Here is a 15069-nt window from a genome sequence, read left to right as displayed (position 1 = left end):
GTGGCTTCTCGCCTGTTCAATATGACTAGCAGAAGCTGAGTCAATTCTGCCCGCTGGCCTGATTTGCATAATGGATATAGAGGAAAAGATGTTATTTTTTTTGTGGGGAAGAGACATTTGGGTGAACTTCAGCAGGATTTTGATGCACGCATATCTCTGGTGTTAATAGGGAGTGGGCTTTAGTGGGGCGGCTTCTCTGACCCTCTCTATGCTGTTTCTTAAGTTGCAGTAAAAGATCATTTACCAGCTTGCTGCTCCCCCCAAAAAACATCTTTTGTTCTGTTACCTCCCCAAAGCCCCCAACAAGCCCGGGAGTGGGAGAGGGGAGTTGTGGTCCAGAACATCAGGAGAGCACCAGGTTGACGAAGGCTGGTTTGGGGTGTAGCAAATATGTATGAGGCAAGCAAGATGACTCTCCGAACATTTATTTAAAGCCGGGGGCGGGGACTTTTGCACCCTACTGGACATCTGGTTCCCCGAGAAGAAGCCCCTCCCCACAGCTTTCCTGGTGGACACATCGGAAGAGGCGCTTCTCCTCCCAGACTGGCTGAAGCTGCGCATGATCCGTTCAGAGGTGCCTCGCTTGGTGGATGCAGGTAGGCCAGCCTGCCTGGGGATTTGGGAAGAGACGTCATTGGTGGCCTATCTGTTGAGCTATCCTCCATACATGAAGTCACAGGAAGGGCTTGAAATACAGTGGCACCTCAGTTTTCAAATGTAATCCGTTCTGGAAGGCTATCTGAGTTCCGAAATGTTTGAAAACTGAAAGTGGAAGCCTCAAATCAGAAGCCTCAATATGGGAAACTCAAAACGGAGGCATTTACTTCCGGGTTTGCGGCGTTCAAGTTCCGAAACGTTCGACTACGGAGGCGTTCGAAAACCGAGGCGCCACTGTATAAGCAATGAATTATTGAAAGACTTAACGATATCGGGGCTTAATAAAAGTGTATGTGCTCTAAAACAGCTATTAAAAAGGAGTAACCAAAAAACATCAGGAAAGGAAGGGTGGGAAGTCAAGAAGGAATTATGTGTTTAAAAAAGCTATTTGATGACAAGAGTTTTGTAATATTTGTGGTCACTTCATTTTAGAAAGAGAGGCACCTGTTGTGTTATCTGTGACACAATTGGCCATGCACATAAGGCTCTGTGTAATGTGATTTTTGTGGGTTCGCAAGGAACTTGGAGCGAGCAGGTTCTGACTTGGGGGGTGTTTTGTCCCAGCTCTGCAAGACCTGGAGCCTCAGCAGCTGCTGCTGTTTGTCCAGTCCTTTGGCATCCCCGTCTCCAGCATGAGCAAGCTCCTGCAGTACCTGGACCAGGCTGTCTCCCACGACCCTCAGACTCTGGAGCAGAATATCATGGACAAAAGTAAGGGAACTCAGGGCTGCGGCAGTGGGCGGGGGGAGGATCCCCTCAAGCTCTATCTTTTTACTTTTTATATTGGGGTTTATATTGGGGCGTGGAATCAGTGATAAAAACACTAAGTGATACAGGAAAAAGGAGGAAAAGTGAGGGGAAGAAAAAACATAAGAAAGAAAAAAACTCTTATATTGAATTATTGTACAGTGGACGCTCAGGTTGCGAACGTGATCCGTGCGGGAAGCACGTTTGCAACCCACCGCATTCACAACTTGCAGCGCACGCGTGGGTCATGATTTGGCACTTCTGCGCATGCGCAAAGCGTGATTTAGCACTTCTGCACATGCGCAAGCGCCGAAACCCAGAAGTAACCATTTCCGGTACTTCCAGGTTTGGCGCAATGTGCAACCTGAAATTGCACAACCCGAAGTGTCTGTAACCCAAAGTATGACTGTATATTGATTTTATTATTGTTCTTATTATTCAGCATCAACCTTCTGAACATGGGTCATATTATTGTTTGTGTGTATCATAATCTTCCCAACCTTCTGCCTTCCAGATGTTTTTGGCTTCAACTACCATCATTCCCTGCTTTGTTAGCAAGGGTTGATGGGAGCTGGAGTTCCCAGCGGCATCTAAAAAGCATCACACCCACCAGCTCTTCCTTGCAACATTAAGCAGGGGAGGACATTTTCCCTGTGTTTTAGTTTTCCATGGAACACTTTCTGTTACATTCAGACCACACCCACACCAAACATTTAAAGTGCTATGATCGCACTTGGAACAGTCATGGCTTCCCCCAAGGAATTCTGGGAGCTGTAGTTTGTTAAGGGTGCTGAACGCGGCCAGCCAGAAGCATATGGGAAAGCTCACAAGCAGAACCTGAGCTCAGCAGCGATCTTCCCACTTGCGATTCCCAGCATTTGATCTTTTCCGCACAAGCAATTCCCTAACTCCACCCATATACAATTAACTCTAGTGCCCCCTAGGGATTGAACTGTATAACAACACTATCCACTGTCCCTGTTTTTTCCCTTTTTGGCGATTTGTTCTCTTTCAGATTACATGGCTCACCTGGTGGAGGTCCAGCATGAGAGAGGAGCTACTGGCGGGCAGACATTCCACTCGCTGCTCACCGCTTCTATCCCATCTCGCCGAGGTATTCGTTCGTTCGTTCGTTCGTTCTGCATGCTCTTACATGCCACTTTCTGTCACAAAGTAACCTCAAAGCTGCTTGCATAAACTGCGGCAGCAGAGTATGACAAAATTCCCTTCACTGTGTGGCGAAGTTCCAGCGGTTTATTTCCTCTCTCCCCACATTTTTAAAAATTGGATTTTAGTGGCAACAGGTGGCTTACAGAAATGAAACAAAAAATTGTTTTAAAACAGCCAGTTTTTGCAATTGCCAATAAAGAAATATAGGACTTAACTGAGTCAATAACAAAGCACTCCAAGAGGGTGTGGTCTGTGATTACAGAAGGGCTCCATGGTCTGAACCAAAGCAACCACAATTTTTTTTACATCGAAAAGAAAGATGAAAAAGTAACCTTGAACTGTGCTAAATCCAAATATATAATATAAAAAATAATAATATAAAAAAATTAGAGACCAACTAAGTTTGTTCTTGGTATAAGCTTTCGTGTGCATGCACACTTCTTCAGATACCCAGATACCTGTGCTAAGTCCAGACACACTCGTCGACCTGTGGGACCTGATGCTCCTGAGCCACAGTGTTTATATAGAAAAATAAAAGTAGACAAAATAGCAAGGGAGTGACCTCAAGCACCTTGGGCTTATGTGAGATTTTTTTTCAAGCAGAGTCATTTTCCAGGTTTCGGATGACAATAATCCAGACTGGAGCAGGGTTGACTTGGGACAGCTCAGTTGGTAGACCATGAAGCTCTTAATCTCAGGGCCAAGGGTTTGAGCCCCACCTTGGGCAAAAGATTCCTACATTGCTGGGGCTTAGACTTGATGACCCTCGTGGTCCCTGTTGGGATGCGTCCGAGGAAACAGGGGCAATTGGCAGGCCCCCAGCTGGCTCCAGCCCACCGGCCGGCAGCCGGGCAATCTCCGGTCCTCAGGTCAGCATGTAACTGAGACTTGAGCTTCAGAAACCTTCAGAAGCTGAGCACGCAAGCCAGCAGAGAAGAGAACTCTTCGCAACAGAAGGGCAGATAGAGGCTGTGTAAAGTGTATTTGCAGGCATTTTATTCAGCATCAGGACAAAGGGAAAAACATGTCTTCTCCCCTTTGTGTCCAAGCAAGCAGCATAAGCAAAAGCTATACACACAACGGAAGTTCCCAGCAAGCCGTGCTGGAATGTAAACAGACATGTGACATACAACACTTCCATACATCTGTTAAGGTGGAATAGAATATCGTAATAGTCCCTTCCCAACTCTATGATTCTGTGAAGCACTCCATGCCCCTAGCACAGGGCTCTAAATTAGGTCCCAGCAGGGTTCTGTCAGGCTCTAGGAACTTGACTCCCCCCCCCCCCCACAAACCTTTGGCAGTAGATAAGCAGAACAAAGCGAAAGGAGTCTCTTGAGAGCCAGTGTGGTGTAGTGGTTAAGAGTGGTGGACTCGTAATCTGGGGAACTGGGTTCGCATCTCCACTCCTCCACATGCAGCTGCTGGGTTACCTGGGGCTAGTCACACTTCTCTGAAGTCTCTCAGCCCCACTCACCTCACAGAGTGTTTGTTGTGGGGGAGGAAGGGAAAGGAGAATGTTAGCCATTTTGAGACTCCTTAAAGGGAGTGAAAGGCGGGATATCAAATCCAAACTCTTCTTATTCTTCTTACCAGTTAGAGATTTTAATGAACACAGCGAGAGAACAAAACATCCATTCCATTGGAATGAAGGTGCTCCCAATTAAGGGTTCTACCCACTTCCCCCTTAGTCACCCATGTCACTTCCATGTCTTGCAGGCCCTCCTTTTGTCAGGCCTGTAAGACAGATCTATTCCGCCTGGCCTTTAATTTGAATTCAGCCTGATCTTTTATTTCCCTTCTTTTCCCTCCCCCTCCCCTTTTATGAAGATCACCCGCTCTGAGACCCCACAGCTAATTCTCCCCCGGCCTCCTCGCTGGCCCAAGTAGGACCAATTCAGCCAGCTAGCCCTGGGGATTATCTAATTGATTTTTGAATTTTATTGTTATTCATGTTTTTATAATGCATTTTATACTGCTTTTATAATTAAGTGTTTTAAAGTGCTTTAAATTTGTTGTTAGCCGCCCTGAGCCCGGTTTTTGAACAGGGAAGGGTGGGGTATAAATAAAATATTATTATTATTATTATTATTATTATTATTATTATTATTATTATTATTATTGCAACCTGATCTTGCAACCACTGTGCTTTCTGTGTTGCCATCTTATCTGCCCTCCTTGACCTTGGGCTGATCAGATGTAGGCTTTCCAGCAACACTGAGTCTGTTAACACACTCTCTCTCTCTCCTCCCCCCCCCCCCCCAGTTCTCCTTCGCCTAACTGTTCGCTCCCTGGTTCTTCCCAACTGTTTTCTGAACTATGTCACTCTGCAAACCATTGTTCCAAATCTATACTGTCCCACTGCTCCTGGGAAGATTCAGGATCCTGATCAGGGGGAGGGGGGGTGCTCCCACCATTCCTGCTCAGTGCCGCCCTCATCCGCACGGTCCCTGACAGGTTCTTGAAAAAGCCCCACTCTCAAGATTTCCCCATTATCTTCTCTTCAGACAGCGATGATTCTCCGCGACCCAAAAGCAGCCTGGAGACTCCACAAGGGCAGGGCAGGATCCGCGCTTTGGCCCAGATCCGAGTTCTCGGTCCAGACGATGACTTGGCAGGCATCCTCCTTCAGGTAGGGACCCTGATCCTTACCCCCACCCAAACCCCCTGTCAGGAGCTTGTCCTACACTCGAGTAGGACCCTGGCAAGGACACACTGGCATGTCCGACTGGCATGTTCTCTCCCTCCTGGTCTTTTGTTCGAGAGCTTTCTTCTGCCCAAACATCACAGCGACCAAGGCCTACAGACATCAGCACACTTAGGGATCCACAGGTCTTCGCAGCTTGCATAACAGACCTCAGCAACTCAGCATTTTGGCTAATCTACTTTATTTACATATAAACACACACGGAGCACTGCAACATGGCTCCCTCTCTCTCTACCATCAGACAGCAAAGAGAAAAAGAACAAAGGACAATAGTCCCACTTCACAGAACACAGCAACACAAACATCCTGTCTCCGTCACTTCCCACTTTGTGGAGTCAAAACATATACTGTCATGTGATAGACAACAATCCCATGACTGCAGTCATGGAGGAGGAATTCTAACACCCCCAACCCCACTTTGTTTCTTAGGCTGCTTTGCATGTTCTTCTACACTGTCCATCTCTCTCTGGCGAAACTGCAGGCAGTCTCCACCACAGAATTATTGTTTTGCTTATTTATTGCAGTTATTAGTCCGTTTTCTTTCACAAAAAGTGACCCGCAATGACTTACAAAACAGCACAAAATGTTAAAACCTTAAAATGCACCCGTGCATTTAAGAGACAGGTCTAAGGCTTCCCATACTCTGAAAGAGGCCACAAATATCTAAACCCAGTTTCTGAGTAAACATATTCCTGTCAACATGCCGGTTCTCTCTCTCTCTCACGCACACACACACATCCATCCCATGATTCCCCATCACTCCATTTTTGTTCCTTCGTTGAAACCTTTATTAGCTGTTCTTCAGCCTTGCCTCTCAGAGCGACAGATGCCATAAGGCAGTGAAAGACAACAGGTGATAGATTCTGTAAGACCGCAGTAACAAATGGCAACTGCTGAAAATCTGGTATTAAAAAAACGGGGTGGGGACCAGACCTTCGCAACGGCCCAGGCAGGTTTTTTTTTTTAAAAAAATGGAACATTTTTTATCTGGCACAAAAGGGAGAACAAAGATGGGCCAGGCAGGCTTCCATGGAAAGGGAGTTCTACAGTTGCAAGGCCACCACTGAGAAGGCCCTCATTGCCTGCTTAATTGCAGATGGGTATGGAGGGCAGACTTTGAGGCAGCAAATGCCATGGGCAGATGGGGCTTTGGGTTTGAAAAAACCTTTTGGGCCCTCCCAATTTCCTTCTTACAACCAGCCCCTTCCCAGTGGGTCCCTTGCCCCGAAACTCCATGCTTCCTTTTTTTCCTCTTTGGCCTTTCCCACTGCACCGAGATCTGCAGAAACCCCAGCATTGTGACTGGGAGAAAAGGAAGCAAACACCTGCTCCTTTAATGCTCTGTGTTGCTTTTAAAATGCAGAAACCTGGAAACCCATGTTTTTCCTAGTCTGGAAGCAAATGCAGCTCCCTCGCTTTTCTGTGTTAACGGAAAAATCCGAGGGCTCCCTTGGACAAAAAACAAAGACACCAACCAGGATATCTTGGAGCAAAACAGCAGCCTGTAGGCTTGGCCTTTATTGAACTGTTGCAACAGGGTGCTCCCCTCACTTGCAGGAGGGAGGAGGGACCTAGAAAAATGGTGTGCAAGGCCTTATAAAGACTTTTGAAATTGCCACACTGTAGATCAAGACCACTACCAGAAACATCATACATGCATCACAGAAGGGGTGTAACCTAAGACCACCCCTAAGATACATCACACCTACATCACAGAAAAGGTGGTCTACAACAGAAATTTTAATAGTGTTTTTCTCCTGTTGTTGTTTATCTGGCAGGTTACTTGATTGGATTTCCTGGGTAGCCTGGCCAGTCTTTTGTAATGATAAATACTTAGTTCCTGGGCCATGTCACAGGCTCACACCCTATTCAAACACAGACATACCCTTAAGACAGGATTTGTGAAGGAAAAGACAGTGGGGAGGCTTTTCCATTTTGACCTTGCAGAGAAAAGATTTGGTCAGTTTAGGAATCAAAATGGTTCCAGGTTGGCCTACCTGTGCTGACCTATGTATGTGCTTGGTTGGTACACTTATGAACATTACCATATATCTAAGACCATAAAATTCCTGTCACATCTGACGCCTCCTTTTTCGCGCCTCGGGCAGCTTTTTCCGTTGACTCCAGATGCCCGCTGGCAGAACTCGAACCCGCGCCCCCTTTCCTTGGCTCTGCAGCAGGCACTGGGGCAGGAGCTGGCCCGGCTCCGCCAGGGAAACGACGCCACGCCAGGGACCGCGGTGAAACTCCTGCAGGCGGTGGCGGCCCTGCTGAACTCTCCCCATGGCGGGGCGCTGGTGATGGCGATGCACCGGAACCACGTTGCGTCTTGTCCGCTCATGCGCCTGCTGTTCCAGTGTCAGGTGAGGACGTCTGTGGGTGGAGGGGCCCAGGTTGTCATCCGAGGCTGCCAGGGTAGCTCAGTTACAAAACAACAACAAACAAACCTGTGGTCACGTAAAGCATCCTCAATAAACACACGAGACGTAACCAGCTGTGTTCTTAGATAAATAAGGTATGCTATTCATTGTATCAAATTTCAACAGAAGTAACTCATAAAGTTCAACAAACGAACAAAGCAGAAGACCCAGCGGATCAGATCATTTTCTAGTCAATTCATGCATAAGGTCCATCCGTGTAGTGGCGTCTATTCCACCTGTCTGTTCATAAAGTCCAAACAATCCACATGAAAGGTTGTTACACTTCCACAAAATACATGCCTGCGGACTGTCTCGCCAGAGTGGTGCATGCTCTGGTTATCTCCCGCTTGGACTACTGCAATGCGCTCTACGTGGGGCTACCTTTGAAGGTGACTCGGAAATTACAACTAATCCAGAATGCGGCAGCTAGACTGGTGACTGGGGGCGGCCACCGAGACCATATAACACCGGTCTTGAAAGACCTACATTGGCTCCCAGTACGTTTCCGAGCACAATTCAAAGTGTTGGTGCTGACCTTTAAAGCCCTAAACGGCCTCGGTCCAGTATACCTGAAGGAGCGTCTCCACCCCCATCATTCTGCCCGGACGCTGAGGTCCAGCGCCGAGGGCCTTCTGGCGGTTCCCTCATTGCGAGAAGCAAAGCTACAGGGAACCAGGCAGAGGGCCTTCTCGGTAGTGGCGCCCGCCCTGTGGAACGCCCTTCCAGCAGATGTCAAAGAGATAAACAACTACCTGACATTCAGAAGACATCTTAAGGCAGCCCTGTTCAGGGAAGTTTTTAACGTGTGATATTTTACTGTATTTTTGGTTTTTATGGAAGCCGCCCAGAGTGGCTGGGGAGGCCCAGCCAGATGGGCGGGGTATAAATAATAAATTATTATTATTATTATTATTATTATTATTATTATTATTATTATTATTATATTGTATGTACAGTTATTTATTGTTTGATATTATTTTTGCTGTAAATGTGTGAGATCATGATAATTGTATTAATTTGCATTACTTCGTGCTTTAACTACTGATGAAGCCCAGGACGACGAAACAAGGCCAGTATTCCAGAAAGCATACCTTATTTATCTAAGAACATAGCCGGTTATGTCTCGTGTGTTTATTGAGGGTAGCTCAGTTGGCAGAGCATGAGGCTCTTAATCTCAGGGTTGTGTGTTCGAGTCCCACGTTGGGCAAAAGATTCCTGCCTTGCAGGGCGTTGGGCCAGATGACCCTCGTGGTCTGAATTCTGCGATTAGGGCTGGGCAATAATATCTGGTTTTCAGCATCACGATATATCGCCAGCTAAATATCACAATATACTCAAATAACATGATGTCGGAAATAAGGATGGCGCTATATAGAGGCATTGGCTAGCTGCACGGTTTTTCCTGCATTGTGATTTTTACATAGTACACACACACACACACACATTAGGGCTGGGCAATGTCTCAATGCACTGTCAAAAATCGATTTCATCAAGGAAACAGTTTCATAATATTCAACACGGCGGTATATCGCGAATCACGATGTGTGTTCGTGTGCTGTTAAAAATCGTGAAGCCAGTCGTTGCTTCTTTCATTATTCCTTCTGCCCCTGTTGCTCTACTACAAAATAACAGTTGTAATAATATGTTAAAGGTAAGTTTTAAAAGTCTCCATTTTAGACCCCTGCGTAGTAGCTGTTGTCAGGACATGACCCCGTTCACCTCTACATAGTTCCATCCTTGTTTCAGACATCATGATATATTCGTATATCACAATGTTCAGCCGGTGGTGTATCACAACGTTGAAAGCCAGACATCGCTCAGCCCTAACATACATCATGATTCGTGATACATTGCCTGGTCAAAAATTATGAAACCGATATCACATTGTGGACTTCAGACCGGTTTTGGATGATATATCAATATATCGCCCAGCCCTAGCTATTAATCTATGATCTGTGTGGGTAACTGGAGTCTGGCACATACAAACAACCAGGTGGTTGTTATTTCATATTAATTAATCTATTAATTTCCCGCATGCCACCCTACCAAGCATTTGTGGTGCCAAAGGTGAAGGCTCCAGTTAGCCTTCTGGTAGCCCTGGCTTCAAGACCACCCTGGCGACCTAGCAGGGGGAAATGTAAGCTCCTCTGGTCTGCTGTTCTCTTGCCTCGTCCCTTCGCTTTGTGTTCTGCCTGTAATCCCACCTCTTCCCTTCTCCAGCGTTCTGTCCCCCAGGACACCACCTTCTCCTCGCTGTTTTTCAAAGTCCTCATGCAGATGTTGCAGTGGCTGGAGAATCCAGCTGTGGAGGAAGGGCCTCTGCGGACCCAGCTCAAATCCTTTGCTGTCCAGTATTCCTCCAGACACCGGATCAATGACGGTAAGAGGGGCGGTTTGGGATGCCGGGGGGGGGGGGGGACGACTTGCCACTGCAGGCTGCTTGGGGCAGGCACTTTCCTTGGGGCTTATGCCACCCTGTAAAGCTGACAGGCTCTCACTCAGGGTGGATTTGATTTGAGGCAGAAAGGCATCTATACAAACAGACGCCTAGCTTCCTCCATGCTAGGAAAATACATTATAATACTCCACAGCAGGGTGGATTTGATTTAAATCAAATTGATTTAAATCGCTAGCCAGTAAGACTTGATTTAAATCACTAGTCAGTAAGACTTGAATTAAATCTCTTTTTTTTACAGAAAGACTCACTCTTGCTGGTATAATCTTAATATTTACAACCAGATGAAGGTTTCCTGTTTGGAATAATAAAATTTCAGAGTAATTTTTACAGTTATATCAAAAATTACTGATTTGATTATACTATTAGAAATGCTTTGACAGATAATTATGAAATCATGGTGAGGTTTAATAGGTTTACTGTTTATATTTGGACAACTTTTCCGCGGTACTTTATTGGAAGGAGAAAAATGATCATTTCCTCAATAACAATTTAAACGATTTATTTAACTAAAACAATAACATTATAGCATATGTATCCATGTTTGTTAACTGATGTGGTTAAACAATTTTTTTAAAAAACAAAAACCTTAGACATGAAAAACTTGAAACAAATCCTTTTAGCCTGTGGACTATAATGTAACTTTCTAAACTATCTTTAGAAATATTTTTCCTCCAAAAGTATTTTATTTTAAAAATCCAATTTAAATTTTTTTTAAAAAAAATCTGATTTAAATTTTAAAAAAAATCCAGTTTAAATTTTAAAAATCTGATTTTTAAAATTTTATTTATTTTTTAAAATCATTGATTTTTATCCAACCTGGTCTCACTGCTGCTAGCAATTGTGCTGCGGCATCCTGCAGTAACCACAGTGTCAGGGAACTGCCATCGGAGCCTAGAGTGGAGGTAAGGCTCCCTAACGATGCAGGAAAAGGGACCAGCAGGGAGAGAGAGCCAGCTTCCTTTGAGGAAGGAAATAGGAGGGACACCAGGAAGCAAGGGGAGACTGCGGAGGGAGGGCTCCGAGACTCTTCCACAGAGAGCAACGGGGAGAGCCCAGGACCTCTGTTGGGCACGCCCACTCTGCGCAGGAGACTTCCGCGCAGAGAGGCTAGGCGGAGACTTGGGGTGAAAGAATTTTTATGCTGGAAGAAGTTCAGAAAATGCCCACTGACGGATTCTGCCAGTGACTGACACAGCCATGGAGAAAGGGCTGTCCAGCCAGGGAAAGGTTTAGCCAGGCAACGTTGCCTAGAGCTGCAGCACCCTTTACGCACAAGCAACCCCAATTCCCTTTACACACAGCTTCCATTCATGGTCACGGGAGGCCCCATACTTAACTCAGAACTGGTTCCTCCAACTTGCGCCAGCTCTCCAAGTTTATCAGGCTCAGGCCTTTCCCATCAGCTGTGACCTTGTAACAGAAGGTGGTAGGAATCGAACTCGGGCCTGTCTGTAGTCAAAGTGCCTGCGCAACCACTGAGCCTGGCTCCTGAGCCATCCTTTATTTCCTCTCTTCTCCCTGGCAGTCCGCGGTGGATTCCTGCACCTCGCCGAGGCTCTGGCTTTCCGCCGGGACACCGACGTCATCGGCCCGACGGTCTGCGCCATCATCACCACCTTGAAGTCTGGGGAGAAGTATAACGTGGAGCCTGAGCTGGTCAGCAAAGGTAAGACCTGTCTCCCTTCCTCCTTCCTCCGATCACAGATGAAGCAGCGCCAACTGCTCTCCTGCTCCTCTTCTTCTCCACCGGCAGCTGGGAAATGGGAGTTAGGGGCCAGGCGAGGGCTGACTCTTTCCTCCAGCAATTATGCGTCGTTTGGTGCAATTATGTCCTGCCTCTCTTCTCGGTTGGGATTCAAGGCAGCTTCCAGCATTTAGAAACGGCACTACAAAATGCACTATTAGAATACTATTAGTATCTTACGCACAGGTTCAGATGTGAGGGTTTGGCCTATATGCAAAACTGTGCATACTTCTTTATTAAATTTTCAAAGATCTTCATTGAAACTTAATATATATACATAATAACCAAAATTTCCAATGATTCCCTCACATAAAATATAATATTTAAATTACAACAGCTGCATAATTATACACTTAATTATGAAACCCACCACCCTACTTCCCTCCACAGCAATTCCACTTCTTTGTATTTCTTTCTACCTTTTTTCCCTTGCATTCTATAATAAATTATTTTTGTTAAATTCTGATTTTTCCTTCTTTCTTTATTGGTTTTGTCATTGCTTACATTTTTTATTCTAAGCCTATTAACATGTCATTTTTAGAACAATATTTTGACATATACAGTGGTACCTCGGGTTACATACGCTTCAGGTTACAGACTCCGCTAACCCAGAAATAGTACCCCGGGTTAAGAACTTTGCTTCAGGATGAGAACAGAAATCATGTGGCGGCAGCGGGGGCCCCATTAGCTAAAGTGGTGCTTCAGGTTAAGAACAGTTTCAGGTTAAGAACAGACCTCCGGAACGAATTAAGTACTTAACCTGAGGTACCACTGTAATCTTTGAAATACTTCCACTCCATTCTTAACTTTTGATTAGATTGATATCTTATAATTGAAGTTAATTTTGCCAATTCTATATACTTGTGTATATTTACAAATCCACTCTTCCTTTGTTGGTGTGTCCTGACATTTCCATTTAGTAGCAATCACTACCCTAGCAGCTGTTGTTGCATATAAAAAGATTGTTTTTTTCATATGTGGTATGTCTTTGCCCACCAACCCTAACAGATAAGCTTCGGGATTTTTTATCAAGGTTTTTTTTTAGCATTTTCTTAAGTTCCTTGTGTATTATTCCCCAAAACTTCTTTATTTCCTCGCAACCCCACCACATATGAATTACCGTATTTTTCGCTCTATAGGACGCACCTTTTCCCCTCCAAAAATTAAGGGGAACTGTGTGTGCTTCCTATGGAGCGAATGCAGGCTCCTTGGCTTCAGCGATAGCAACGTGAAGCCTCCGAAGCGCAGAGGGAGCGCTCCCCCCGCACTCCGGAGACTTTGCGTTGCTTTCGCTGAAGCCTGGAGAGCGAGAGGGGTTGGTGCGCACCGACCCCTCTCGCTCTCCAGGCTTCAGGGATAGCCACCTGAAGCCTCTGGAGTGCAGCGGGAGCTCCCGCTGCGCTCCGAAGGCTTCGGGTGCTCTCCCGGCTTCAGCAAAAGCCCCCGCTGCACTCTAGAGGCTTCAGGCGGCTATCCCTGAAGCCTTCAGAGCACAGCGGGAACTCGCGCTGCACTCCGAAAGCTTTGGGTTCCTTTTGCTGAAGCCAGGAGAGCAAGACTCTCCTGGCTTCAGCAGAGAGGGAGAGCTGCGCAGTGTCCCTTCAGCGAAGCGGGAGGAGAAATGGAAGGGGCTCCGTTTTTCCTGCCACTTCGCTGAAGGGGCGCTGAGCAGAGAGGGGGAGATTTTTTTTCTTGTTCTTCCCCTCTAAAACAAGGTGCGTCCTATGGCCCAGTGCGTCCTATAGAGCGAAAAATACGGTATCGTTCCAGGGCGAAACTGTGCATACTTGAGCTGCCCTCTTGGAACCGCCGCAGCATGGGCATCCTTACAGCTCTGGGGTGTTCTCATGAGATCTCACAGGGCCGTCTTGAGTTTCTGTGAGATCTCTCGCAAGATCTCGCACGACTGTCTCCAGGCTTGCAGAACAGGTGACCCTGGAGGGCCTTGCCCAGAAAGCAAATTCAAGCGCTTAAAAGCTCTTTTTTGCACCGGGAAAACCTTGCATGCATTTAATTTGTACGATTTCAACCAGCCAGCCTTGCAAGGTTGAAATCACGCAAGTTAAGTGTGAGGTGCAATTGCATTGAAAATACTTTTTTTTTTAAAAAAACTTGTTAAAAATGATAGTTAAAATACATCACATTCAGAACCAGCTGCAGGAACGCCACAGCAATGCTGTAGAACGGAGCGCGAGAGGCAGTGGGGATTTTAGTGTCGCACGGAGCGCCGCTGAAATCGGAGAGCCCAAAGGCCGCCATTGCTTGGCACCCAATGCATGAGGTGCTGAGAGTCAAGGCGTGTGCAGCTACTTCCTGTCCTCGCTCAGTCCGTTTCCTGCCTTCCCTAGCTAGTTCTAGCTAAGATTCTCCTGTGCACCTCCTGCGGTTCCTACTCCTTGTTTTTCTGTCTTCGTTTGCCTCCATCCATGGCACAGCTTCGGGAACAGGTCACGCTCTAGATCAGCCTTTCTCAACCTGTGGGTCCCCAGATGTTGTTGAACTACAACTCCCATCACCCCTAGCTAGCAAGGCCAGACCTCAGGGATGATGGGAGTTGTAGCCCAGCAACATCTGGGGACCCACAGGTTGAGAACCGCTGCTCTAGATGCTGCTGGACTCCGACTCCCATCAGCCCCCAGTCAGCAAGGGATGATGGGAGCTGTAGTCCGGCAGAGTCTGGAGAGATCCTCAGGTTCCCAGCCTCTGCCCTGAAGGGCATTTAGTGGAAAGGTTTTAATCCAAGTCCTGGGAGATAATAATAATAATAATAATAATAATAATAATAATAAATTTTATTTATATCCCGCCCTCCCCAGCCGAAGCCGGGCTCAGGGCGGCTAACAACAATAAAACAATACAAAAGTACAACACAACACTCTAAAATCATTCATTATAAAATTAATTAAATTCAAGCCACTGGCAGCCATTGGGCCAGAGCTCCGCGAAGATTGCCGAGGGAGGGAGTCAGGCTGTGCCCTGGCCAAAGGCCTGGTGGAACAGCTCTGTCTTGCAGGCCCTGCGGAAAGATGTCAAGTCCCGCAGGGCCCTTGTCTCTTGTGACAGAGCGTTCCACCAGGTTGGAGCCACAGCCGAAAAAGCCCTGGCTCTAGTTGAGGCCAGCCTAACTTCTCTGTGGCCTGGAACCTTCAAGATGTTTTTATTTGAA

At 46.5% G+C, this 15069-nt stretch overlaps 1 protein-coding gene across 1 annotated transcript in view; it reads left to right on the top strand.

The window, feature by feature from the left end:
• INTS1 (integrator complex subunit 1) overlaps positions 1-15069 on the top strand; it is an 86694-nt gene that overhangs the window by 48687 nt on the left and 22938 nt on the right. Inside the window, exons 26-32 of the mRNA XM_053365527.1 lie at positions 435-596; positions 1222-1368; positions 2420-2518; positions 5082-5206; positions 7390-7644; positions 9922-10081; positions 11685-11825. Of these exons, the coding sequence (XP_053221502.1) occupies positions 435-596; positions 1222-1368; positions 2420-2518; positions 5082-5206; positions 7390-7644; positions 9922-10081; positions 11685-11825 (1089 nt within the window). The remainder of the gene's footprint in view (positions 1-434; positions 597-1221; positions 1369-2419; positions 2519-5081; positions 5207-7389; positions 7645-9921; positions 10082-11684; positions 11826-15069) is intronic.

The sequence above is a fragment of the Podarcis raffonei genome, chromosome 14 (genome assembly GCF_027172205.1).
Source record: "Podarcis raffonei isolate rPodRaf1 chromosome 14, rPodRaf1.pri, whole genome shotgun sequence".
Classification (NCBI taxonomy): domain Eukaryota; kingdom Metazoa; phylum Chordata; class Lepidosauria; order Squamata; family Lacertidae; genus Podarcis; species Podarcis raffonei.
Note: the sequence above shows the minus strand (reverse complement) of the source record. Positions and strands in the feature narration are given on the sequence as shown.